The sequence below is a fragment of the Drosophila miranda genome, chromosome 2 (assembly GCF_003369915.1).
Source record: "Drosophila miranda strain MSH22 chromosome 2, D.miranda_PacBio2.1, whole genome shotgun sequence".
Taxonomy (NCBI): domain Eukaryota; kingdom Metazoa; phylum Arthropoda; class Insecta; order Diptera; family Drosophilidae; genus Drosophila; species Drosophila miranda.
The window spans coordinates 30707642-30721175 of record NC_046675.1 but is presented as its reverse complement, the minus strand read 5'-3'; the positions used below and the strand labels follow the sequence as shown (position 1 = coordinate 30721175).

Genomic DNA, 13534 nt, shown 5'->3' with positions numbered 1-13534 from the left:
GAAATTGAAATTGTTATCTAATTTCTTATATCAGCGACGAGACGCGACGCGACGCGACGTGGAGCATCCTCCAGTAGCCAGGCAGACAGCAGCATCCAGCAGAGCTCCTTCGAAAGGAGTAAAAGTTTCAATGGCATTTGGAGGAACGGAACGAGGCGGCAAGCTTTTTAGATAATAGCAAACCCGTGGCAACTGTTTGCCCAGGACGTCAGCGAACCCCTCCAAGGATGAGGACACGAGACTATTGAAACATTAAGGAGCTGTGGATGCCACGAGTGTGTGTGTGTTTTTCCTGCTTTAAAGTAAGCTTTTTCTTTCGCGCTTTGCCCCCATCGCAAACATAAAACAAACGATTGACATACGAGTGAGTTTTTGGCAGCCATTCGTATGCAAATGAATATTGATTCCATCCCGCCCCCCAAAAAAGGGTGAGGGACAAGGACATGGGCGATAAGCGGTTGACATAGTTTATGGAATCCGCCACCAGAAACGGAAACAGACACAGAACCAAAACCAGAACCGAGGCCCATTGATGGTTTATGGGGGACACCACTCATAAAGCACTAGTGGCATATGCCATCATGGCACGAATGGGTGTTATTAGTGGCGAAATTTTGGGGCTAGAGAATGTACTTTAAGCTTTGCGGGTTCTATGGGCTTAAAAATAAATATTTCAATGGGTTTAGAGCTAAAAATACAGGGAAAATGGGCTTCAATTAGGAGAGTTTTAGGGCTGGTAGGGATCTCGGGTTTCTATTTATATTTTTTGAGAGATTTTCAGAGATCTTTAAACATCTATTTAGGCATCAAAATTAGTTTAGGGAAAGAGCTAGGTCTTTTGTTTTCCTTTTCTAACCATTTTCTAATTTTTTTATTATTAAAATTAGTAAAAATATAATTAGACGGTTCGGTGGAGAATTTTGTTGGAGCAATTCTTGGCAGAAAGTACCAGAAGATCCATCATAATGAATAGCAATTTGTATCCCTTCAAATATTTCATAAATCTTTAAAAAAGGCAATTAATTTCTTTAATTAAAGAACTGACTTTAACGTTCTTTTTACAGAAATTATTTCAACACCAGACTTAATTTTGTTTCTTTATTTTTTTATTTTTGATTGGTGTTAATTTTTTAGCAAAGGATTATGTATTTTTATTTAAGTTCCATTTTAATATTTAATCTTTTTGAAATGTTATTTTATTTATATACTTTTTTTTGGTAATTTTTAATTTTTCTGCAATTTTTTCTTCATCTTTAAAAGATTTGTTTTTATTTACCTAAATTTGGTTTGTTTTTTTTTCCAATTTAATTTAAAATTTGTTTAAAATTGAATTTTATTTATATAATTTTTGTTTGTTTTATTATTAATTTTCTTTTTTTTACTTTTTTTAACTATTTAAAAATTTTGTGTTTTTAATTTTAAATGATTACATTTTTTTTTCTAATTTAAAAATATTTGTATCTACTTACAGAACACATTCAGCTTCATGGCCGTTTCCCGTATGCCATTGCGCACCAGCTCGTTTGTGGCGCGACAGGACAAGGCCTTGCCATGGTCCTCCCTTGTGGGTGTAATCGACAGCACCGAAGTGCTGACATTGCCATCCTCAGAGACCTGCAGAACGAAAGAATAGCTGTAGATATAGAGAACTCTCTTTCTCGGGGATTATGTGTACCTTCTGGCTGTGCCCGTGGAGCTCTAGATTGCCCATCCACCAGGTGATCTTCGCCGGGGGTCGAGAGCCAATCGCCTGGCACTCGATCTCGTATTTGCGGTCCGCGGACATGGGCTGATTGTTGAAGCTGATTTCCACCAAAAGGGGACGCACTGCAACGGTAAAGGCAAAGGCAAACAGTTTGTTTATGAGCGTGTGGCATTAATTTCCATAGTTAATTTATTTGCTTAAATGGCATTTAAGGCCCGGCGTTTTCTTTTATTTTTTGGTTCGTTGCCGGGCAGCGCTTTTTGTTGATTTATTCAAATTGTGTGTGAAAAATCGAAAACGAAATGGAAATGGAAATGAAAATGACAGGCAATGCAATTAAAATTAATTGCAACAAATTACGATTCTCTCTCTCTCGCTCTCTCGCTCTCCCGCTCTCCCGCTCTCTGCAGAGCAGCAACAAAAATCGCGGCAAATGTGGCAACAATGTGTGAGGCATGGAAAAAGGGATACATAAACGCTATGATAAATGTCGGAAAGGACTACAAAAACGCCAAGGCAAATGTCAGGAAAATATATCAGAGAAAATATCAATTAAATAAGCAACGAGAAAATCCAAAAAGAAAACAAAGCAAATGAAAAGTCGAAAAATCCCATTATATATAGTTTTAAAGAACCCAATTTAATGACGAATCTCTGTGGAAGTTATCTATTCAATAAATAATTGCCATATATCCTGGCAGGCAAGGGATCCCCATGGCCAATGGCCAATGGCCAATGACCAATAAATATTCATGCAATTATCATTTTGTGTAATTTGAATATTTGTTAATATTCATATGCTGACAGAAATTATTGTTTACCCACAAAATTGAAAAAGTGCCAGGCAATATATATATAGGATATCAGGTGGAAAAACAAATACCATGCCATCACGTAGGGGGTTTTTTTTTGGGTTTAAGGTTCATTATCGGCATTTTCAGTCATTTTTCACCATCCTCCTTATCATTATTATTTTTATTTGTATTTGTATTTGTATTATTTTTAACTGTTATTTCTGTGCATCTTTTCTGCATTTTACTTTGGTTTTCAATTTGAAAATTATTATAAATATTAAAATTGGCATTTTGTTTGTTTGGCAGATTTTTAGGAGATTATTGACAGGGGATGGAGGTATGGAAAGAGCTCTTTAATTGTGGAATTTCAGGTTTTTATTTTGGTATCAATCTAATGCGATTTGAAAGGGGCTTAGGTTCCGCTTTGATTAATTATTTTAGGCATTCCAAAAAGGGTTTCATGGCATACTGCTATTTGGGGTAACATGCCAATAAACCCAAAAATTAAGCAAAAGCCACAGTAGTCTTCTGTGAAGGCTTTTCTTAGGAGAGTTCCTTAGAAGGAAAAGCCATTGAAGGAAGTAATGTGAGAGAAAAATAGATAAAATTACTTCTTACAAGCAATCAGAATGATCGAGCGTCGATCGTCCGTGGCCATATATTCGGTATTTTTCTAGAGTGGCCGTACATTCATGGATTATTAATATAAACTAGGGATGCCGTATGGCCTAATAGGGGTTATCCTACCACCATAATGCTGCTCCTCTCTCTCCAAGCGGAAGAGCCCAAGAACTAGAGAGTTTCTCTCCCCGGAAAGATTCTCCTCGGGGGCTTCATGTCAGGCTTTTCCCTGTAGTCCATCAATTTTTCCATTAAAAACCCTTAACCACAGGAAAACGATCGTTCGATCTTCCATCAACTGCTTAGATGGTATCCATTTCATGAATAAATCATTGCTGATTGCAACGCTTGCACCGCATTATGCTATTGATACAATCATATCTGCATTCCACATATATTTTTTCCAACGACATGGCCAGGTTAAGCTCCACTTTTGTTGTTGTTGCAACATTTACTGCGGTTGGCCGCGCATTTTGTGCGTTAATTTAAAGGCGTGACATTTCAGTTAAGCCAAAATGCGATGATAAAAACTGGAGGCAGTGGAAAACTATCTACAATTTTATTTATTTTTTTTTTTTTTATTTCCTTTGATGGTGAATGGTAAATGCTGAATGCTGAATGGTGTTGCAGCATTTATATATATTTTACTTGCATATATTACAATATTATTTCAATTTTTTATGCTGTCCTGCCGTTGTTTTCATTTGGCATTGAACAGTTTTGTTTCTGTTTCTGTTGCTGTAGCTGTTCGCGTTTTATTGTAATTAAATTAATTATGCACATTTGCATTGGAAAATCGTTTAAATGTTTAATTAAACGCACTACACGCGGGGTGGGGGAGGAAGGGAGTGAGGGGGAGAGCATAGAATATATGTATAAAGCCTCTAAAAGAAGCGGCAACCCGTGTCCAATTATGCAAACAAGGATATTAAACTTTTAAATTTTGTAAAACAAAAAAAACGCACAGATGGTACACCTGTAAAAACACAATAAATTGAAAGAAAGAAAAGAGTTACAGCTTCCATTGAAATTGGGGATTTCTATGGTGTATTTTTATACAGATAAACAGATATTTCATCAGCCAGATCTCTACCAAACCCCAAGGATCCCGAGACCATTATCTCGGCCTCCCGTGGGAGGTACTCTAGAACCGCTTTCCCGAGTGCCAAAGCGGAAACAAAGGAGCCATCTAATCATCTAGCCATCTGCAGAGAAGACCCTGGCGGTCGGGCTAGAAGCCCCTTCTACAGCTACTCTTAATCTCCTCCTGCTCTTGAAAGGAATCAACTACAAATCAATTAAACTTTTGCTAAAAATAGAAGCCTCAAAACCCCTTAAAAATCTCCAAAGAAGCACCTCCAAGAGCTACAGCTGCCACAGGAATCCACTGGATTGCTTGGATGTAGCCCTGCCCCGAAATGTATGCTATATTTTTTTATTTATATAAACCAAAGAGAATTTCCTCCACAAATAAATTTATTAAGAGCTAAAATTAAAACTAAATCTAAGAAAAAAATATACAAAAAATAATCCCAAAATAATTCTTCAATTATGGTTTTTTTTGTTTTTTTTGTCAAGGGGCGAATCCTTAAAGTGTGTGCTAATGAGGCCTATCCTACCTCATAATTGTGTCGCCACCCCCCAGCAGTCAAGAGTGTGGAGCGTGGGGGCTGGGGTTATGTGGAGGGTCTAGTATCGTGACGGGCGTAATCTTATTGCTAGTGGCCATAAAATTAACTAATTAAGGTCATACTTATTATTCAACTAGCTTTCTCCCTCTCTCCCTCTCCCTCCCTGTGACTATTACACGCAAAGTACGAGCAAAAAACGCCCCACGCAATGCTCCCCTCGTCTTTCAAGGTCATCTATTGCACATGCCGCTAATAAGGCCCAAAATGAGTGTAATGCCTTTAGTGAACTTTGGGGCACATTAATTGACCCAATCGTATGTGTGGCATGGCCCCGTATCGCCCATCATTATTAATGCCCGCCGCAATTGCTACACATGCCACCAATGGGGGCGCAATAATATCAAATATGCGGCGCATCACCAGCTGCCGCAGGAATATTTTCAACATTTATTTTGGTGGGTGGGGAGGGACAGAGGATTTGACATCAATTGCTTTGGCATTTTGAGACGCCATGACAGACGCGCCGAAAGTGCCATAAAATTCTATGGCCAATCTTTGGATGTTAGCGCAATGCCGACTGGGGCCTAATAATCAAGTGGCAGGCAACAAAATATTATAGGTGTAAGGGCCATCAAAAGATGGGAAGAGGGAAAGTGGAGGCAGCCGAAGGAGAGGTGTCAGAGCGAATATCTTAAGGAATGTCTTTCATGGGCTACCCATCGTTTGTAAATGAGTGCCCAATATACTTCCTGGTAACTCCCAGTCTAGGGTTATCCACTCCATGCATTGAGTCCTTAAATGATCCTCAATCATTCCGCTTTTCAGCTATATTTCATTTGGAATTTTCGGAGCCTTGGACTCAATAATCAATGGGCAGGCAACAAAATATTATAGGTGTAAGGGCCATCAAAAGATGGGAAGAGGGAAAGTGGAGGCAGGCAAAGGAGAGGTGTAAGAGAAAATGTCTCAAGGAATGTCTTTCATGGGCTACCCATCGGTAACTCCTGGTAACTCCTACTCTCAGGTTTTCTATGCCATTCATTGAGTCCCAAAATAATCCTCAATCATTGCGCTTTTCAGCCATGTTTCATTTGGGACTTTTTTTTTTTTTTAGAATGCAAATCCCTTAAAATGCACTCCCCCCTGACCCCCGTGACCCCCTGTCCGCCCGCGTGCTGTGACTTTTGAAACTAATAAAGTTGATGGAATTTTTTTCATGGCATATTTGTCATTCCAAATAAACTCTTGCTGCAACAACAGCTTGCCCTGACACAAATCCCGCCACCCCCCACCGACTGGCTCTTGCAGCCTTTGGAATTGGCAACAATTTAATTCAATTTAACAATTTGCATGGCCATTGCAACGAGTCGTGGCACAGTCGGGGGCAGGGCGGGGGTGTGTGGCACTAGAGGCATTTAAAAAATTGTCACAAAATAATAAATCGCATTCGGGATGCGAGCCACGGCCGGACCTGGCCTGGCCCGGCACTTGACTAACCTGAACAGAAGGGGGGTAGCAGAGGGGTAGGGGGTAGGTTCAAACAATATGTGCCAGGTCAGGGGTCAGGCAGTGTGTACATACATAGGTAGGAATAAGTTACGCACAAAAATGTTGCTATTCTGTTTTTCCCAATTATTTTTTTTTTGTATGGCAATACTTTCTCTTCCCCCCTCTCTCTTTCCCATCCCTCTATTTCTGTTGTGTGCTATATTTTGTTATATTTGCATAAGCCATTTTATTATCTATTTTTGTTGTGTTGTTGCCAACCCACTTTCCCGCTTCCTTTCTCCTTTCTCCTATTTTTTTTTTGTTCCTGTTTGTATGTCTGTTTTTATCTGCGCAGCTATTTGTTAAAACTTTTATCGCAACGCTTAAAACCCCCTCCCCCAACAAACCCTTGAAATAATCTGTTTGCAAAAAACATTTTTAGCAGCATATTTTCGGTGGAAAACATTTAATGAATGAAGGCAAAAACCTAGTACTCACGGTATAGCTCAATGGTTATATTGGTGGCCACGTATTTCTTGTGGAAATTGCTCGCCTGGCAGGTGTAGACCGCATGCTGGTGGATGCGTGACAGGTTGCGGACCACCAGTTTGCTGTTGATGGTCCCATCGTAGGTGTAATCGACAACGCTGTTCTGCAGCTGCCCATTCATCAGCCAGGTGACAGTGGGTGGTGGAGAACCTAAGGGGAGAGACAGAGACGGGGGGATGAGAGTGATTATTAAAGGTGCTGGGAAATTCTGTAGAGCAAATAATTGCTTGTCGTTTGCTTAAATCGTATCTAGTGTTTTTAATCTTAAGGCTCTCAAATAACCCATGATTTTCGGTAATAGATGCTCTCAGTTATTGTTTGATTGCTTAATTGAATTTCCAATGATTGCTGGCCCCTTCCTTCGTTTCTGGCACTTGAAAGAGACCTTGCCACTTGATTCGAGCTACTAATTAAGTCTGACTGACTACACGCTTGTTAACTGATTTGTTAGACGTGAAGGTGGCTTCAATGGCATTGCACTCACTCGAGGGAGAGTGAGTCTCTTCAACACACACACACGCACGCTCCAGGCAGCGCACATTACTCATACGCAGCGTGTGGCAGTGTGGCAGCAGCACTTGGCCGCTTTTAACGACTTCAACTTAATCAAGCGCTGAAATTAGCTTTTGTGTGCGTATATGAGCGCACATTAATTTAATCGCAACGGGTGGTCCGTCGAGCAAAAGAAAAATAAATACACTACAAGAAAATGTTAGGCTTTTCTATGTATGTATTTTCTCAAGTGTATGACATATATTATACAATAGTTATTATTATGCTTGATGACTGGCCATCAAACAAATACAAGTGCCATTAAATCCACCTGCAAAACAAAAATATATTCAACTAAACCACGGGCTTGGACGTGCCCCCCCAAAAACTGCACTTGATTTGTGTCACACACACACACACACACACAAACACATAGGAGCACACACATTACTTTGATTAATAACAGAGCCATTTTGGTTGAGTTTTATGTTGTTTATGAAAATATTTCACAAATATACTACCCAAAAATAATACATATGTAGCCGCCTGTGTGTGTGTGGGAGTAGATTAGCGCATGTGTGTGTAGCAAGGCGGCTTAATGGTTGCCTGTGATTTATTAGCCTTTTCCCTTAGCCAAAGGAAAAACAATGCAAAAAAATAGGCAACAGCGGCAGAGGGGGTAGAATGGGATACAAATTTTGTTTTGGCAATGCATTTCTTTAATTTTTCCTGCACTCCCTGTTTAAAGAACTCTTTGCCTTAGTTTTTCCTTGAAACTTTTTCGCTTTCGCTTTTTTAAAGCCTCGTTTCGAAGTTTCTTCTGGTCTCCTCGTCTCGTCTCGTCTCGTCTCTTCTCTTCCGTTTTTTTTGATTTTAATGTCAACATAAGGTGCCACACACACACACACACACACACACACGCATACACTCTAAGTTTGCACTAGTTATTTTTTTTGCTGTCCTTCCTTTTATTTTTCTGTGTTTTTTTGTTGAGTGCTTTGCCATTTTTAGAGCAGGCATCAAAAAACGGGTTTTTGTGCCACAGCGACAGAGAAAGAGCGAGAGAGAAGGGGAGGGGGAGAGAAAGCGATGCAAAAGAGGCGACATTAGCATTTCTTTGCCACCTGTCCAACCGTCCACCTGGCATGAGGCATGAGGGAAAACCCGCCTCCTAATGAGCAGCAGCAGCAGCATTCAAATGCGTGCCAGTTTTTAGCGCTTTTCTTTTGAGGAAAAGCAGCAGCCTTAAAGCAGACCGCGCGCCTACTCCGTACTGCCAGGGGACTATGGGAGTGCTCTACGAAATTTTCTTGTAATTTTTGGGCTGGTTTTGTGGAAAAATAAATGATCTTCAAGCATTTTATTTCTGGAAAATATTAGAATTATTTTTTACTCTTTTTGGATTATTTTCTTGCACTTCTATGCCCTTGGGGACGAGTTGGAACGTAAATAATGCTAGCGCGATAGCCGTGGATCGTAAGAGAGCTTTAACAGTGAGCGGGCTGTAATCGAGAGCTCCCACAGACTGTTAACAGGCCAGTGAAGCCAGACTGTTAGCAGGCGAGGGAAAGAACATACTGTTAGCGCGAGCTGTAAACAGATCTATGGCCCTGTTAGATCTGCTGCTCTGCTGTGATAGCCTACTGTTAATGTGGGCTGTAAACAGAGCTGGTGCCCTGTTAGTGCTGCTGCTGGCGTGGGCTGTAAACAGAGTCGTTGGCCTGTTAGTGCTGCTGCCTGTACACAGGATCCTCTCTCAATCTTCAATGGTATCTTTATAGCAAAAATCATGTCTCCGTCCCATAGTCCGTTCCTCGCTGTGGCACTCACTTATGTGTGCTCTTGCACACAACGTTGCCCAGGGTTTCCAGGACTCTTATACTCTTTCAGAAGTCCCTATTTCTTGTTGCTTTATTGTTCTGTTTGCCGACACACACACACACCCACAAACACAAAGAGAGAACACACACACACACACACAGATGCAGATGCAGAGATACAGTGAAAAGTGGAACTTCTGGCTTAGTTATGCAATGCTGAAATATTTGCTTGTTTAGTTTTGCATATCTTTTCTGCATCTGGATCTCTCGTGCATCTGCTTTTGGCTTTTACTCGCTTGCGTTTGCTTTGGATTTTGGATACACCACAGCCAAAGGGTGGTGGTGGGGGGTGGTGAGAGGGTGCCTTGGGAAGCAAACAAAGCACTTAAGAAATAGATGGAGAAAACACAGCAACAACCATTTCGGGAATCATGCTGCTGCTGCTGCTGGTGCATGCTACATGCTGCATGCTGTATGCTGTATGCTGCTCGTGATAGTTACACACAAAACAATAACAGCAACAACAACAACAACAAAAGCACAAAAGGAACAAGTAAAAACCCTCTGCCATGCCACACATAAATATTTTTTATGTTTTGTTGTCTTTGCTACACTTTCTGTTTGCTCAGCGCGCTCTCTTTCTCTCTCTCTCTCTCTCTCTCTCTCTCTCTCTCTCTCTCCCTCTCTCTCTCTCTCTCCCTCTTTCCTCTCTTTTAGTGGGTGTTTGCCCCTCTCTCTCTCTCTTTGCTCTCGTCGTGTCTGCTGTTTTGGCATTTGGCCTTTTGTCCATTGAGGAAGTTGTTAAATAAATTTAAAGCTTTCGCTAACTTCAAGGATCGTCTGCAACAAACAGAACTTCGGAGTCCACTCGGGGACTCCACCACTCAATTGTCATTTGTTGTTCTTTTTAAAGGGAGAAAAAGCTGGCAGGTTCGTGGTTTAAATAAGAATTTAAGAATATTTTACAGAACATTTGAGGAGAGTTTTCGATTGACTGAAGGTTGGAGCACTCGAAGAATAAATATCCATAGGGCATAAACCCCTACCGAGAAGAAACTCATAGATTAATGAACCCCAAATTAATTCAGAATAAATACCAAATAAATAAATAACAAATATCAAATAAATACAAAAAACACCAAATAAATATAAAAAAATATCAAAATAAATACATAATAAATACCAACGTAAATAAATAATAAATAAAAAATAAATACATGTTAAATACCAAATAAATACATATTAAATAACAAATAAATACCAAAATAAATAAATAATGAATACTTAATAACAAACAAAATAAATACGTAATAAATGCCAAATAAATACCAAATAGCTATAAAATAAGTAGCAAATAAATACCGAAAATATACCAAATAAATACAGAAGTACCAAATAAATACCAAACTAAATAGATAATAAAAACGTAATTAATACTAAAAAAAAAACAATAAATACCAAATAAAAACGTAATAAATACCAATTAAATACATATTAAATATCCAATAAATTCCAAATAAATGCAAAAAATAAACAAAATAAATACCCAATAAATACCAAAAATACTGCTGGTAAATATCATGATAAATGATTTTTCATTCCTTTTTTATTTAAGAGCTTTAGAAAAGTTCTCTATGAAAAGTCGCCTTCCTCTGTCGTGGTTTCGTGTCTAATTCTATTCTTTCAAAGTGCCACTGCCACCGCCACCGCCACCGCCACAAAATGCTTTCATTTGAAGGCAATGTGGCAATAAATGAAATATAAATGAGCCTTGGTATTATGCGAAATGTTGTGGCATAGAAGACTTGCCACTTTGCCACATAGCAAGTACCCCTTGCACTTTCCCCATCCACCATTTTTTCCTTCTTGTAAATAACTTGTTTGCTGCAAAGGGGACTCCCCTTTTGTGTTGCACTTTCCTGCTTTGAAATGTGCCACAACAACAACAAAAAGTGGAGTAATAATAATAATAATAATAATAATAGCAACAAACAGGCAAAAAAAAAGAGTGTGGGAGCGAAAAAATATAAAAAATGCATACAATTTTGTAGCCGGCTACAACCTGCCTTACAACAGCAACAGCCATAACAATATGGCCAACGTTCACTTTGGGCCAAAGGCGGAAAACGCCTGCACTTCCGTTTGACACACACCCACACCCCCGAATAGTGGAGAAAGATGGAGAGAGTAAGAGAAAGCCATTTCTAGCACACTTTTTAGTTTTGCTGGATATGCATTCAGGGATATATAGTAGAGGGTATATTGGGTTTTTGGTGAGAGATTGAAAGGAGAGACGATCCAGAGATTAGATCTTAAAGTTAGCGTCTGAAACTCTTAAGGTATGAAGCCTTTTCTTCTAGTATTTCTTCGACTATTGGAGTATCTCTTGACCTTTGATTACCGATTTCTCATAGCCTTCCCTTCTTTTAGTAGTAGTTGTTCTTGCCTAAAGCCTAACCTCAAGGACTGACTGATGGACAATGGGATGGATATCATTAAGTATCTTAGGGATATGTAGAGCCACTGCCTTCTTCATATGTATTTTCTATATATTTTCTTATTTATTGTACCTTCTATTCTCTTTATTTTAATGGCCCATACAAAAGCCAACAAAAGGGTACCAAAATATTCGCTATGGTTGCCCTCCTGCCCTGCTTCTTTAATGTTTTCCTCTGGTGCTTTCAATACTCCAGTCAGTATATGCTCCAGGGAGCGCGAAAAGCAATGGCTAGAATGGGTCCTAGAAGCCGCGTGTAAAATTCATGACGTGCAAAAGAACGGCAACGTTGAATATTATGCATTAGTGGCCACATAAACCCAACCCCCAAGCCCCCAAACACCCACCGCACAATGGCTGCCCCTTAGTCCAACCATCCCCCTCCCCAACCGCCCCCGAAAAATGTGTATATTCTTTATGATTTTGGGAGCGACGGAGTCGAGTCCCTTTTGTAGATTGGTAATTTTTACAACCCACACAGACTGTGTGCCTGCTGCCACCTCTGGCTGTTGTTTTTTTGGTTTATAACTTTATTTCTTCTCTCTCTGTCTCTCTCTCCCTCTTACTCTCTTTGTGTCCATGGCGTGTCGCGTTCATTTGCAATAGAAACCCCTTCCATCTGCAATAAAATTTACAGCTCCTTGGCCGATATTTCGCACACTCTTAAGGCCAAAACCCCACCATCGGCCACCTCCTCCTCCACCACCTATTCTTGGCCATTTCCATCTGTCGTGCAGCACTCGGCTGCCACTGCCACAGCCACAGCCACAGCCGCTTCCTGCTGCTGCTGCTGCCTCCTTTTTGACTTACTTTCTGCTGATTGCACTTGTTTAAGTGGCAACTTTTTGCAGCCACTTTATGGGTCTACTCTCTCCGTTCTGTCTTTTTGTTTTGGCCACAGTATTGCACTTTCTGTAATGGACATTGCATGTTGCATGTTGAATGCCCAAAGACCCAAAGACCACAGAGTGAGACAGGCATCAGACTAGGATTAGGCATAATGTCAGGCCTTTGCTGGTAATTCATTTCCGCCCACTGTTTAAGATTTAGCCCACCACCTCCTCCGTAAGGCTTTTCAATTTTCCAATTTTACACAATTTTCTGGCGGGGGATTGAGACATAATTGAGATATCACTGGGTATTAGCCGTAGGGCAGGAGTAGGGTCTTCCAATTTGTTGCCTGTTTAAAATGTCAGCCCTTGCAACACACACCACTCCCCCCCCTCCCCTCTCTTGGCCCATCGGGCACTATTCCAATTGCTTTTCCTTTTACATTTCCCCCTGTACCCCCTCCCACCCTTCCGTTTTTTGCCTTGTCAACGACTCCGCATGTAGCATGTATTCACATTTGTACATTTGCAACATTCTCCTTGCCCCCATTTAATTGGCACATACAACATTTTGAGTGCCCACCCCCCCACATGCTTTTCCCCACTTGTAAACGCCCAGGCAACTACTGGCCGGCCAGAACCAGAAGCAGTTAACAGTTTGCCAAGGCAGTTTCAAGTGCAGTTTCCTCTGACTCCTGGCTCCTGGCTCCTGGCTTGGGCCCTGGCTCTGCTTCGGGGTCTCCTCCATTGCTCCGTTGCTCGGTGATTTATTTTATGTCAACGTTGACATGTCAAACCATTCAAAGTGGTTTCGCTTCCGCTTTAACCCCCGAAAAAAACACCCACTCCCCACACCCCCCCCCCATTCCACCACACAAACGAAACAAAAGGAGTACGCAGCAGCAGCAGCAGCAGCGATAAAGCACGCGATTGCTGTGACATACTTATGTCGGGCACTGTTGTTGCTGTTGTTGTTTTTTTATAGAAGAGCAGCAGGACATATAGCTTGTCCTGTGGCTAGGGTTCTGTCGGTTCCAGCCTCGCATTTCTTTCGACTGGGACTGGAGCTGGGGCTGGGGCTGGGGGGTCCTTCGGTTCTGTCATTTT

The 13534-nt window shown here is 40.7% G+C and overlaps 1 protein-coding gene across 3 annotated transcripts in view; it reads right to left on the bottom strand.

Moving 5' to 3' along the window:
* LOC108156572 overlaps positions 1 to 13534 on the bottom strand; it is a 220604-nt gene that overhangs the window by 33929 nt on the left and 173141 nt on the right. For all 3 annotated transcript variants that reach the window (XM_033388648.1, XM_017288106.2, XM_033388649.1), the window contains 3 exons: positions 6738 to 6938; positions 1676 to 1827; positions 1470 to 1614 (listed from right to left, as the gene is read on the bottom strand). In XM_033388648.1, the coding sequence (XP_033244539.1) occupies positions 1470 to 1614; positions 1676 to 1827; positions 6738 to 6938 (498 nt within the window). The remainder of the gene's footprint in view (positions 1 to 1469; positions 1615 to 1675; positions 1828 to 6737; positions 6939 to 13534) is intronic.